We start from the raw sequence: 13,342 nt of genomic DNA, 5'->3' as shown, positions 1-13,342 counted from the left end.
ATGGTTACGTATCGTGTGCGAGGCACTACGTGACTTATTTGATCCTCACAATGACCTGTGGTGGGTGCTCTTATTATCCTCATTTAACAGATGATGAAACTGAGGCACAGAGAAATTAAGGAAATTGCCAGAGGCCACACAGCAAGCAATAGCACTGGGATTTGAATCCAGATTGTTTGGCTCAGAACTCCTATTCCTAATCCTTGTGCTAAACTGCCTTCATTGATTTCCAGCCTACTTTCCAGATGCTATGCCCTTGCCATCTTGGCTGGCCGCGGTGCTCCCAGACCTTCTCAGCTGCAAACTTAGCATACCATTTCCTAGGGCCTGTTACTATGCGCTGATCTCACCTGTCCTCAGAGGGTCTTTCTGGGGACTCCTCCCACATTCCCCAGATGCTCATTCAACACAGGAAGCCCTTTGTGCCTCAACCTCATACATTCTTTAAAAAAAATAAAAGTCAGCCCTTCATTTTAATGATGACACAACCCAGAGGTGAGGTTCTTGTTATCACACTGGGGGAATCTGGGCAGAAGTGGTTGGAGTTGTAAAGTCAAGTAGCAGGGGAATTCCTTCTTTTCTCCATAAATTACAGATGTGAGAGCTCTGTGTAATTTCACATTTCAGGAGGGGATGGCTATGCTTCCAACTCCTGTTGGAAGGGCAAATTTAGCTCACTTCTCATTCAGCAAAGAGATGGAGTCATGAAGCATAGAAATGGAATTTTGTTGTTGTTGTTGTTACAATTCCTGGCTTTTAGCTCATGTATTTATGCATGTGTGCTAGCAAAGAGGGTACCAGAACATCTCACCAGTGCTATATAGCCATGGCCACTGTTCTCGAGAAAAAGAATTTTTATCTGGTCATGTCTGTTCTTCCAAAAAACTTGCTCTGGTGCCCCATTTTCTACAGGATAGAGTTGGCATTCCTGCTTTGGTTCCAACCTTCTCATCTCCTGGCCTTCCCACCCTGTCCCTTCCACAGGCCCTTTGAACATCTCCCCACTTCCTGGATGAGCCATGCTGTCTGTCCCCACTTCTCTCCTTTGCTCTGGCCCTCCTCCCCTCAGCCTGGCAATTCTTACTCATTGCCAACCACCTGTTCGAATGGCACTTTTACTCAGGGGAGACTTGCAAATTGTCCCTGGTGCTTCCTCTGTGTTCCCAGTGCTACAGGACTATGGAATGCAGCAGGGTGAGCAGCAAACATTGTTTGTATGCTGACACTTTGAGCACAGAGTGGGGCACTTCTCTGTTGAAAGAAGGACCCCTTCACCCTCTTTACACACACCAGGCTACATTTCTTCCCTTGGGAGGGTCCCTGGAGTGTAGATAGAACACCTGGTGGAAGATCTGGAACATGCGGCTGTGGGCTCCGTGAGAGCTGGGCTAGTCCTGTGGCTCCAGAGCCTGCACTGTTGTCGAGGCTCATTACGTTGTTGTCAGACAACTTCTTGAATGAGCCTTGTGGTAATGAGCCCACACTACAGGTCTGGGTTCAGATTCCTATTCCATGCCTGCCATGCTTGAACAATCCCTTAACCCCTCTGAGCCTGCTTCCTTATCTATAAGCAAGGGTTAATAAAAGTACCCATCTCATAGGGTGATCATAGAAGTAAATGAGTTTAGCCTAGTCTGGCATGTAACAAGCTTCCAATCAATGGTGGTTGCTATTGTTATTAATAATGAAATAAATTAATCACAGGTTGTGTGCTACAAAGGAAACTAACAGGGTATTGTAATAAAAGATAAGATGGTGGGGTGTGCGGTGTGGTCCTTTAAACAGTCTGGTCATTGAAGGCTTCCTGTAAGCTGTGACTGAACTATGAAAAGGATGCTGCTGCAATGTGAAGAGCTGGAGGAAACAGTTTTCTGGAGAGCAAGTGCAAAGGCCCTGAGGCAGAGAAGAGCCTGATGAGGAACAGAAAGTATGATCAGAGCTTAGAACGAGAGAGGAGAGTAGGTCCAGGAGGGAGATAGGGACAGATTGATGCAGGGCCTTGCAGGCTGAGGGACAGTGTTTGGATTGAATTTGAGGTGTGAAATAATATATTCATTCCTTATGCTCAGAATTATTCTTTGGGATTGGTTTCTGGACTACTCCAGCTTTAGCCCACCCTGTGTTTTGTGTGCATGAACTAACCCCTAGCAATAAAACCCAGTTGTGATGGATTTAAGCAGAAAATGAATTTATTAAAAGGTACAGGAAGTTCAGTAAATTTGGAAAGGATCAGGGAATCAAGAACAACCCAAATTATTCTACCAAACATTTCCTACAAGGATACTGTTGCTGCCACTGCTGGGCAGGTGTAGATACCATGGTGTGCACCACCAACACTGGTTACAGGGCACAGCTACTCGATCTGCCCTCACTGCTGCCTCTGCAAGCTGCCACCACCGTCACCAGAATAGAGTCAGCGGTATCCCTTCTGCTTTCTTTGCCAGTTTCTCATGCCAGGTCTGGGGTGGGAGTATCTCATTGCCTGAGCCTCACTCATGCTCTCATTCCCTAGCTGCAAGGGAAGATGGGAAAGCAAATGTGTGGCACCCTCATCTCTTCTGGTAGAATGTGGACTCTGGTTCGTGAGTTGGGGCTTCCCTAAACCTAGGGAGGGGGTTGAGCTGCACAGCATCCAGAGGGTGATAAATGTCCCTCACAGAGACACGTGGAGTTAGTGACTCATGGAATCACTTGGCCTCAGCAATGTACATCTAACAGGCAGTGGCACTTTAAGTAAGACTTGATTGCTTTTCTCTTAGACAGTTATTTTTCAAAAAAATAGTGCCAAATTTGGAACCAGCTATTTCTCAATCTGATGAGAGTCTAGGGGCTATTTTTTAAAATTAGTTTAGTTTGTGCAGGTGTGTGGGGTAGCATGTTTCCCCCATGTTTATCACAGATTTGCATTCCTGTTGGAAATGCCCTAGCCATTGTCAGTGCTTATAATTGCTTCTTGTTATGGCCACGTGGGGCTTATTGTCCAAGATTTTGCTGCAGAGTTTGTTGTTTATCTTATATTGTCTCCAGGAAGCTGCATGCGGAAATCTCAGGAAGTCTGACTTAAAGGGACAGCCTCCAGGGCAGAACCCTAACTGGGAGGAGGCACTGAGCTTCTGACCAGAATCAGCTTACCTTTGGTGGGAGCTGGAAAGAAACCTTTTCTGAGTATCTCCCGCTTGCTTTGCTGGTTTCCAGTGTTTTGGTGATTCCTTTCTGATTCTGATTTAAGGGGAAAAGTAACAATATTTATTCTTCAAATACACATGGATATACACCAAACAAAATAAAACAAAAAAACACTTTCACTGTTGTGTAAGCGGAATGGATGCTGAGTCATAGGTGCATACATGCTTTTCAAATCTTTTGGTGCTTCCTTGGAGGTATTTTCATAGAAGCCTTAAACTTTTTAAATGGACACAAGGATTTCAAGGAAGTCAGCCTTATAACATCTAAAAAATAAATAGGACTTGAGTTTTAACCACCTTCCCATTTTTACCCCTGTTGGAAGGAAGAGGGAAAAATGAGAAATTGCAAATTTCCATTGCCTTTTTCTTATTAGATGTCTGGTTGATGGCTGTCATTCAAGTCAGGGTAAAAATCAAGCTATTTCAGATTTGGTAACAAATTTTCAACTTGCTCAGAGGAAGATTTGAACCAGTGTCCATAATTACACCAAAAAACTTCATTTTCTGCTTGAAAAATAAAAGTAAATTATTACTAAGCTTTTGTCTTCTAAAAAAACACTGTATTATGAAAAATTTTTTAACTTGTACAAAAATAGAAAGAATAGTATAATGATCCCCAATGTTCCCAACATCTTTTGTTTTGCTTTTAAACACAAGTACGTATCAGTTAGATTCCTATCCTCCTCATGAGGGATAATGGAATCATTATTCCTGTTTTACAGATGAGGAAACTAAGGGTCAAGAAAGTTAAGAAGTGACTTACTAGGTCATTCAACTAGTAAATGGCAGAGCCAAAAATCACAGAGCTCCCGTATTAATTTACTGTTCATTATTCCAGCCAGCCAGTTGTTCCCAGAAATTATCCCTAAGGAGATATCTGGAGTCAAAACTAATGGTAAGAAACTTTTTATTAAGAATGATTTCTGCTTTTGCTATATATTTTTAAGTCAGAAATTCAGTTTGTCAAAACTTTTTCTTTGATACAAGCAAATTACTTTAAAAAATCCTGAGTAGTGTTAGGAATACCACCCCCCTCATTTTCAGATTTTCCACTTCTAACCAATTTTGACAGTATAATGCTAAAGAGTAAGTCTAATTTCCAAGGAAGGAAGCTCTTTGGTTGATAGATATCAGCTAATCAGTTTTTAAACCTTTCTTTTTCCTACGAATTGGTTAGAGGTCAGCAACCTGCTGGAGTTTCACTTTTAACTGCCAGTTTAACGAAGAGGACTTGACAGTCCTTTGAAAAAGCTGTATTCAAGGTATTCATGTTTCTAAGAAATTGAGTGAGCTTCTTGGAATCGCCTCAGTCTGCTCCATGCAGAAGTTCTTCAGGCTTCCTTGCTCATGTTCAGAAAGGAGGTGGAACCCCAGAGACCAGGCTGCTGGCTGTTTCACGGGGCACATCAGAAGACGGCTCTCCTTATTTTTCATTCGCTTTTAAAAATAGTTGTCTATGTATTGGTTGCCAAAATCATGTGAGGAATGTGATTATAAAAGTTCAGATTTGTTTAGAGAAAAAAATAGTTCAAGCTATTGCTCGTAACAAAACCAGCGAGATAAGCACTCAAGATTGGCCATGATTAGCAATCTGTTGAGACCTCCACGTTCAAGATTCATTTATTTTTAGTTCTTGTGTTGAAACTATAGATGAAAACTTTTCTAGTTATTCATTCTTGACCTTGGGCAGCCAGGTCTGCTCCCACATTCTCATCATTTTGTAATCTTGTTGAGCTGGGATATTAAGCAGGGCTCTAGAAAAGCATCAGCATTTTCAAATGGTCGAAGTCTCTTGAGTTAAACCACCTTGCATCCAACTGGCCTGGTGTGAGGTCTGGACATCGCCCCCGCCCCCCTCCCACCGTGTCTGTGGTTCACAATGAAGGAGGGGGACAGGGTAGTTGTTCAAGTTTTGCTTGGATTAACCACACTTCCAGCACCGAGGAGTAGATATGAAGTTATGCAGTAAAATTGTGTGACCGTGAGTAAACTCCCAGGCTCTAAAATACTTTGAAGTTCTCTTTATTTCTCACTGGCTTGCCATGTATTATGCCTTCTTGCTAACCTAGTAACACCAAAGAGTATTACTGTACCTCCCCTCTCCACCACAGTATAAATTTTGTTTCTTCTTAGTCTTAACCTGAATTTGACAACAGCCTCAGAAACTAAGATCTGTAATGTAACACTTTTCTAATGTTGGAAACTTGGTTAAATCACGGTGCACTTACACTATTTTAATTTGGTCACTGCTTCCATTTCATTTTACTGAGATTGTTTCACCTATTTTTCAGTTCAGTTTGTGGAATTATTTTATTTTTTTATAAATTTATTTATTTATTTATTATTTTTGGTTGCATTGGGTCTTTGTTGCTGTGCGCGGGCTTTCTCTAATTGTGGCAAGTGGGGGCTACTCTTCATTGCAGCGCATGGGCTTCTCATTGCAGTGGTTTCTCTTGTTGCGGAGCATGGGCTCTAGGCACGCGGGCTCAGTAGTTGTGGCTCGCGGGCTCTAGAGCGCAGGCTCAGTAGTTGTGGCGCACGGGCTTAGTTGCTCCGCGGCATGTAGGATCTTCCAGACCAGGGCTCGAACTTGTGTCCCCTGCATTGGCAGGCGGATTCTTAACCACTGTGCAACCAGGGAAGTCCCTGTGGAATTATTTTAAAATGTAATGCATCAAATGAAATATGGTCAAATACCCTGAAATTCCCAGACAACTTCTGAGCTTTTGTGAAATCTATGGCTTCTTGTGTGCAAATAGGAAAGAAATTGAATAAAATAAACCAGAATAAAATTTTAAATGGAAAGAACCACCATTAGTCACAAATTTTAATGAAGAAATAATTCTGCTGAAATGTCACTCTTTCGTTTTATGTGAATGAATTTATCACAGCCCTAATGAATATGTTTCTTATAATATTTTTGGTGAGAAAACTGCTTGAAACTTCTCAGTAGAACATGCCATAAGGTATATAGACTAACAACATAGGAAACACACCACTTCGAGTTCCAGCGACACAAGGAAGCATGGGGTGGAGTCTTAATGAGGCCCCTATTTTGGCACTAGTCTCTTTAGAGTTCAGTAAGAAGTTGTCACCACTATGGTTATTTCACCAGGTGTGGGAGAACAGGGGCCAGTTTTGCATACCTACAGGTGCCTTATAGGTAGTTTCCCATTTATAAATATATAATTCAGGTTCACACATTTAAAGAAAAGTATCATACCCTGAGAACCTACACCCCCAGAATTTCATAGTTTTTTTTTTCTTTTTAACATCTCACTCTAATTTATGTAGAATTTATTTTGACTGAGTGTGAAGTAGAGCTTTAAAATGAGGCTTTTCTAAGAAATGAATTGTCCCATTTGTTAGTAATCCTTCTCTCCTCCAGTAGTAGTTTGCAGTCAACATTCACTGTATGTCAAATTCTTGAATATACCAGGGCAGGTTTCAGGCAGTCTGCTCTGGGGGTTGTATGCATATAACAGGAGCTCTGAGGTCCCCTCCTGACCCTGGCTCCCCTCCCGACCCTGCCAACTCTAGGCCCTCTTGGGCAGGCTTACGCCACCTATTTGAGTCTCAGTTTTTAAAAATTCTGTACAGTAGAGATAATAGTAAGGCCTACATCAGGAGAGTTGTGAAGATCAAATAAAAAAATATGTGGTAAGTTCTCATATTAAAACATCAGAAATCTGCAGTCGCCATTTTTGGTTTCAGTAATTGTGGCTTTAGGATGTTTTAATATCTGTGCACAGGTGCACTTTCATCATGAGTTATATTGTCAGGAATGAGCAACTGAGAGGTGACATTTCAAGTGCATCTCTTAGGTTTGCTGAATGTCCACAGGGCAGGAGCTAATGAACTGAGGTACTTCCATACCGTGGCGTGCTCTGCAGAGGGGTCCAAGATGTGGATAATGTGGAAAGATGATGTTAAGTGAAGAAAGCAAGTGCTGGAATAATGTTATCATTCCATTTTGACAAATATAAATTAAAAAAATAAAACGTGACAAAACAAACTTATGTGTGTTTAGACAGCAGGAAATGTCTAAAGGATCACCACCAGAGGTTGCAAACTGGTGGCCCTCAGGTCAAATCTACCAGCAACTGTGTTTTGATTGGCCTGTACAGCATTTTTAAAAATGATGAATTAGTTGCCAGCATTTAAAAACTGGGAGATTTTATGTAAAACCCGGAATTTCCAGCTTCTCTTGAACAATTGGAATGTCTGTTCACTTTGGCCATGAGTCCCTTGGGACCCCAGTAAGCTGGAACTTTCCCAAGGCAAACACTCTCAGTGGTGCCCATTGCCTGCCAGGCCTCTTCTTTCATGTACCTTCCCACCTAGCCCTGAGAGCATTTAGGTTTGTGACCCCTCATCTACCTCTGTCTTTGACACGGGTGCCTCTGGCAAATGGGATGGCGATAGGGAAGAACGTGGGGACTTTGGGAAGATTCGCTTTTTACACTATATACTTCTCTATGGTTTGAATGTATTATAATGACACTATGTCACTTTTAAAATTTAAAAATCAGTAGAAAAACATGTTCGAATACTCAACAGTATCATAGATGCCACATCGAGAAAACCCACATCCCGTTCCTGTATAAGCTTTCATTATGACGCTCAAAATGAACTTGAGCCCTGCAGGGCAGGAACCTCTCATTATGGAAATGCTCCTCCGAGGTGCCTTCTGCATGGCTGATTTCGTTACTGGAGCTCTTGCTTCTGGTCAAAGCAGGGGCATCAGAGGGAAGGGCCGCGCCCCGTTCTTTCCTTCCCTTTTGCAGGCTGTGCCCTTTATCTCCGGCCAGGGCGTCTGCTGGTCCTCCCGCCCTTCCTCCCTCCTCCATGGCTACCTGCCCTGGAGCCCACTCAAGTTTCACCTCTTCCATGAAGGGCTGCAGCCCACAGGTTTCGGTTCTTCTTTCTCATTCACAGTCAGCAGCCGGAAGTTAGGCTTAATCATTCTAGGATTAGTTCACGTGAATCTGCCCTTCCTCCCCAAGGAAAGAAAGAAACTCTAGTGCCCCATGGTCATCTCACGTTTCCTTTGGGTCCTCATTGGAGTGGATCCTGGCCTTGGCAGCTGGGGCTCTGCAGAGGGGCTGTTGGAAAATCTTCCAGGAGAGGAGTGCCTGGGCCAGTGGGGGATTGACATCCTTGGTCCTCAGGGGATTGACATTCTTCATTAGCTGAGTTACTACCAAAGCTGGTTAATCTTAGGTTGTTTACAGGCCTGTACGAATCAGGACCTTTTCTATGCAGGAGGCTAGAGCAAGAAGCCTTTTTTACGAACACCTCCCCTTCCCCCGAGTAGCACCACTTACCCCAGGCTGCTTTGTGGGGAGTCTGGCTTTGGAAAATAAGGAATCCCAAGGACAAGCTGAAGCCCACCTTTTGTGGACACCACTGTTTGACTTTTACACATTACTGAGTGTTTCCTGGGTGCCTGACCCGGTAGGTACCACATATAGGCCTTGAGGTAACCCAGATGCTTGCCTGAAAGGCTTGAGCCTTTTCACAGAGATTTCACTTCCTTCTTTCTGCAGACAGATGGGACCCCTGTCACGCTCTTTGAAGCAAGACCCAAGCCCGTCAGAGCAGTACTTTCAAAGCATTTGCCTTTCTTCCAGAGCACCCTATGGTTCTGCACCCCACTGCTGTTGCCCTTGCCAGTTCTTCTGCCTAGAACACCCCTCAGAATTCTGCCCATATGTGTCTCTTGCTCTGAGAAGCCTTCCCAGACTTTGTCCCCATAAAACAATTCATTTGCCAGGCTCAGTTATTTCTTGGCTCCCTCAACACTTTTTGCAAATTCCTGGCAGCATTTATGTTGTTCTCCGGTCATCTTTGGTTCATCTTTGTACTACCAGAGCCTGGTGCATCCTGCCGTAGTGCTCTTTTGTAATGCACTCTTCAGAGGCCATATGTTAGGGGCCAGGCTGCTGGCCTGAGAATGGGGAGAGCCTTTCTTACACACTCTAAAGTCAACTCTTGGATTTAAGCTTGTTGTTCAAATGAACCCTCTCTCTTTGCTGAGCCCCCCACTTTACTCAGGGCTGAGACAGGCAAAGGCTCTTAAAAATCTGTGCATTTGTAAGAATGCCTTGGGAAATCCTGGGCTAAATCTTTGCAGCTAAAAGTTGCAATTAGAAAAATTTTTGCAAAGAAAATACTATTCCGTTAGAGAACTAAAAAATAAAGATCAAGAATTGAAAGCTACACTGGAGTTATGTATGTCTCCTTGGGTTTGAGTCCCTCTGCCCCTGTGCAGGGAGGGTGAGGGTGTTGATTTGTTGTAGGGAGGGGTTGAACAGGCATAGTTTTCATCTGAAACCTTGGAGTTCACGTGAGACACTCTATCTCACCCAATAAGTCTGAGCTTTGTAAAAGGCCCCGGGACCAGGGCAAGGTGTTCATTCGTGAGATCCCCAGTTCATAAAATGAGAAATGTCAGCCACTAGTTGTTTCCATAATAACTCTGAGAAGAGCAGTAAGGCCCTTTGTTATTCACATTAAAAGCTGAAAAGGAGGTTTCCAGAAGCAGTTATTTTGAATGGGCTCTGAAGAGAAAATTTGCCTAAGAAAAAAAGAAATGAACGGTTGAGTGGGGTGTTTATTGTCACTCTCATTTGTTGAGTTGCTATGAAATTGGGATTCAGTGTAGGCTCTGTATGCCGGGCAGGGCCCTGGCTCTTGGGTGAAGTTCAAGTGGACTGTTGATTCCTCTTTGATCATACAAAGTTCTCCTCCCAGTGTCCCTTCTCTATCCATTTCACCCCAATGTTTGGGTCTACAAAGCATGATATCCTGGCAGTGAACACTTTAGAGCTGCCAGAATGCCAAGCATGGCATTTAGGTGGGGACCCAGTAAGCATTGTTTGTTTCTTACAGGCTGGGGATTGTCAGCCAGAAACTGGATTTCTGGTGTGCCTTTGAATGCCAGAAGGCAGAGCGCTCTGAAAAAGCAGCAACAGCAGGCGGCAAGGAAACCGCCGGAGGTGGGGAGCTCTGGGCTGGTGTGGTTCTCAGCTTCTGACAATGTAACTTATGGCCCCCTGTCACTTCCTGTCAGGCAGCCCAAGTAGTGGGGAGGAGTTCCTTGAGGGAAACCATGCTCTGCTCTGCTCAGAGAATCCCGTCCGAAGGGCTCTGCCGCAGTTAGGGGCGGGGAACTCCAGGTGGATGAGGTCGGAGCGCCCCATGGTGTGGTGTTGCTTCTTTGTTCATGCTCAGGTAAGCTCCTTTGCAGCTGGACCAGGGAGAGACCCGCTCCCAACTCCCACCCAAGCCTGGCTGGACCATGCCAGGAGCTGAGGTATGGGAGGATGCAGCTGTCGGCATCTCCCAAGAAAGTGAGCAGGGAGCCGCCAAGAACACCTGGGATGAGGGAGGCACACTTCTGCCTCACTGTACTATGAATCAGAAAAGAGCTGTGTGGTTGTGTTTAAGACCACAAACGGTTGTGCTTGGTGGAGATGGTGTGTTAAGTGGAGTGCCTAGCTGTCAGCGCTTCCTTTAGCATCTGTGATTGGAGGAGAGCAAGGGTAGGGGGACTTTCATTCTTTGCTCCACGGTGCCAGTATTTTAATTTTTTTAAGAGACCTGTTTTCATTAAATGGGAAGGAAAAAGTAAGTGTGTGTGTGTGTGTGTGTGTGTGTGTGTGTGTGTGTTTAAATAGCAAAGTGGATTTCCAAGACTTTTTCTTCTTTGGATTGGAAGATGGCTAAACTCCGTTTTGGAAGTTCATTCTTTGTGAAGCAACTGTTTTGTAGGTTTCCTTAATATTCTGGTGTTTTGAAGGTGTTCATCATTGGGAAAATGAAGTCAGATAATATCAGGGGAGACTCAGACTCACTGGTTTTCTCGTTAAAAGTATTGGTGCCTGTTTGGGTTATTTTGGAAGGAGCAGCTGGAAATGTTATGTTTCTATGGACTGAAGAATGATTAGGAGCCCTGAAGCTTACTCTCGCTCTCTGTCCCTTTTATTTGTTTGTTTGTTTGTGGATAGGCTTTGGATAAGCCAAAGTTATTTTTTAAAGAAAATACCCATTGCTTTTTCTGTTTCTTTCATCAGAATTATGTTTCTGAAACTGATGTTTGCAATACAAATTCCAACTCTTGTACATGGCCATTATAGACATCTTTTCATGTGATTTGAGTGGTTTCACTGTCTTTCTCCTTTCCCATCTCACTCACCTAGCTATTCGCTCACCTGATAAAGAATAATTTTTGATCATTTGAGATATGGAAATAGGCAACATTTTAAATGATTTACTGCACTTCAGGGATAGTTAATGCAGCATTAATTAAAAATATTACAATAATAGCTGACGTTTATTAGATACTTTTCATGTTACTTGCATTAGCTCATGAAAGTCTTACAACACTGTAGGGGTTGGCTGTTATTATTACCTCCACTTTGCAGATGGTAGAACTGGGATGCAGAGAGGATAAATACTTTGCCTATGGTCTCCTAGCTGGTTAGTAGTGGATCAGGCTTCAAGCTCAGGCAGAATGGAGCCAGAAATGACATTCATAGCCATAGCACACATGATGATTTTAATGACAGGGCCCTTCTTATATCTCCTATCAAGTGCAGCATCTTCAGTAACACTTGCTTTCCAATCCTTTGACAAATCAGCTCATTTTGGTGTATGTTTGCCTCGGTCCAATTAGCGCCTACACAAGAGGCATCTAAGACAAGTCACTGCCTTCTCTGGACTCAGTTTCCCACCTGTCAAACAGAGATATCTCTAAACTCATTTTAGCTCTGATACGGGTCTAAGGTATGACTTTTTGAGAAAAAGTCAAAAATAGTTCTCATATCCCTGTTGCAAAGTCAAATGATTTAATAAGTGCTTTTACGTACAGATTTCCCGAGGATATGGACTGGAGCTCAAACTGTAATTGGCCGGCTGGCTGTTGACCTTTATTTTGCTCTTGAAAATATTATTGAATGAATTTTTATTTCTTGGGTCCGAGGGTCTCTAAAGAAAGGATCTGGGGGAATTGAGTTTGGGTGTGGGAAAGGCAGTTGGTAGCTGGATGTGGAAGGAGAGAATGGGAAGGGAGAAACCCTTTAAAGTTCTCACAAATCCATCTTCTGAGATTTGATCAAGATAGCTCTGTATCTGTGGAGGAATGGCAGAGTGTAACAGTTAAGGGCATGGGTTTTAGAACCACATAGATGTAGATGTAGATTTGAGTGCCAGCTTTGCCTCTTACTAGCCATGCAGTCCCAGGCATGTTACCAAACCTCTCTGAATCTCCTTGTTAAATGGGGATAATAAATAGTGCCTACTGGGACTTCCCTGGTGGTCTAGTGGGTAAGACTCCGTGCTCCCAATGCAGGGGGCCTGGGTTCAATCCCTGGTTGGGGAACTAGATCCCACATGCATGCCGCAACTAAGGAGTCCGTATGCCGCAACTAAAGATCCCTCATGCCACAATGAAGATCCCGTGTGCCACAATGAAGACCTGGCACAGCCTAAATAAATATTAAAATAAAATAGTGCCTACCATATAGGGTTGTCATGAGGAATAAATGAAGTGATTCAAGACAGTGCCTAGCACAGATTCCGCACTCAGTGAACATGACCCACGTCCCAGGTCTTATTGCCATAGCTGTTGGTGGCTCCCAGAGAAATGAATCATTAGTGTGTAAGGGCTCAGCAACAATAGGGCTGTGAAACATCTTATATCCTGAGTTAAATATGCCCTGATTTGATTTTGTGGAGGGAAGAAAGCAGCATATTACACAGAAAAGTCAATACTTCATTTTAAAGTCCTGATTCCAGCCATATTTTTACAGCTTTCCCAGAATGCCAAGTGGGAGCCATTGAAGGGGAAGTTGATTCAAACCAGATCCTAAAAAAGGCTTGTCTTGATGGAGCACTCAGTGGTATGATTCGGAAAGTGCGAGGTCAGGGTGGTGACCCCGAGTGTCCACCGGGAGAGAAACAATGGGTGACTTTAGGACCTAAATATAGACTATGTAGATGTCACTTAGGGAAGCCACAGTGGGTGGGTCTCTTGGGAGGAGTTCAGAAAGCAGCCCCTGTGCGCCAACCCTTGCTCTGTCAGCCCTCTTTTTCTGAATAACTTTGTCCGTAGTCTAGCTTTTCTGCATCCCTTGAGCCCCTGCCTCTGTTTG

The 13,342-nt window shown here is 43.6% G+C and overlaps 1 protein-coding gene across 4 annotated transcripts in view; it reads left to right on the top strand.

The window, feature by feature from the left end:
* Window positions 1-13,342, top strand: part of ARHGEF3 (Rho guanine nucleotide exchange factor 3) — a 311,757-nt gene that overhangs the window by 125,902 nt on the left and 172,513 nt on the right. Inside the window, exon 4 of one of the 4 annotated variants that reach the window (XM_067754831.1) lies at window positions 4,024-4,080. The exons of 2 other annotated variants lie outside the window; for them this stretch is intronic. In XM_067754831.1, coding sequence (XP_067610932.1) covers window positions 4,024-4,080 — 57 coding nt within the window. Of the gene's footprint in view, window positions 1-4,023; window positions 4,081-10,297; window positions 10,422-13,342 lie in introns of those variants that run through there. One more of the 4 variants, XM_067754834.1, reaches the window with a different exon arrangement.

The sequence above is a fragment of the Pseudorca crassidens genome, chromosome 10 (genome assembly GCF_039906515.1).
Source record: "Pseudorca crassidens isolate mPseCra1 chromosome 10, mPseCra1.hap1, whole genome shotgun sequence".
Classification (NCBI taxonomy): domain Eukaryota; kingdom Metazoa; phylum Chordata; class Mammalia; order Artiodactyla; family Delphinidae; genus Pseudorca; species Pseudorca crassidens.
This window is presented reverse-complemented; position numbering and strand designations above follow the sequence as displayed.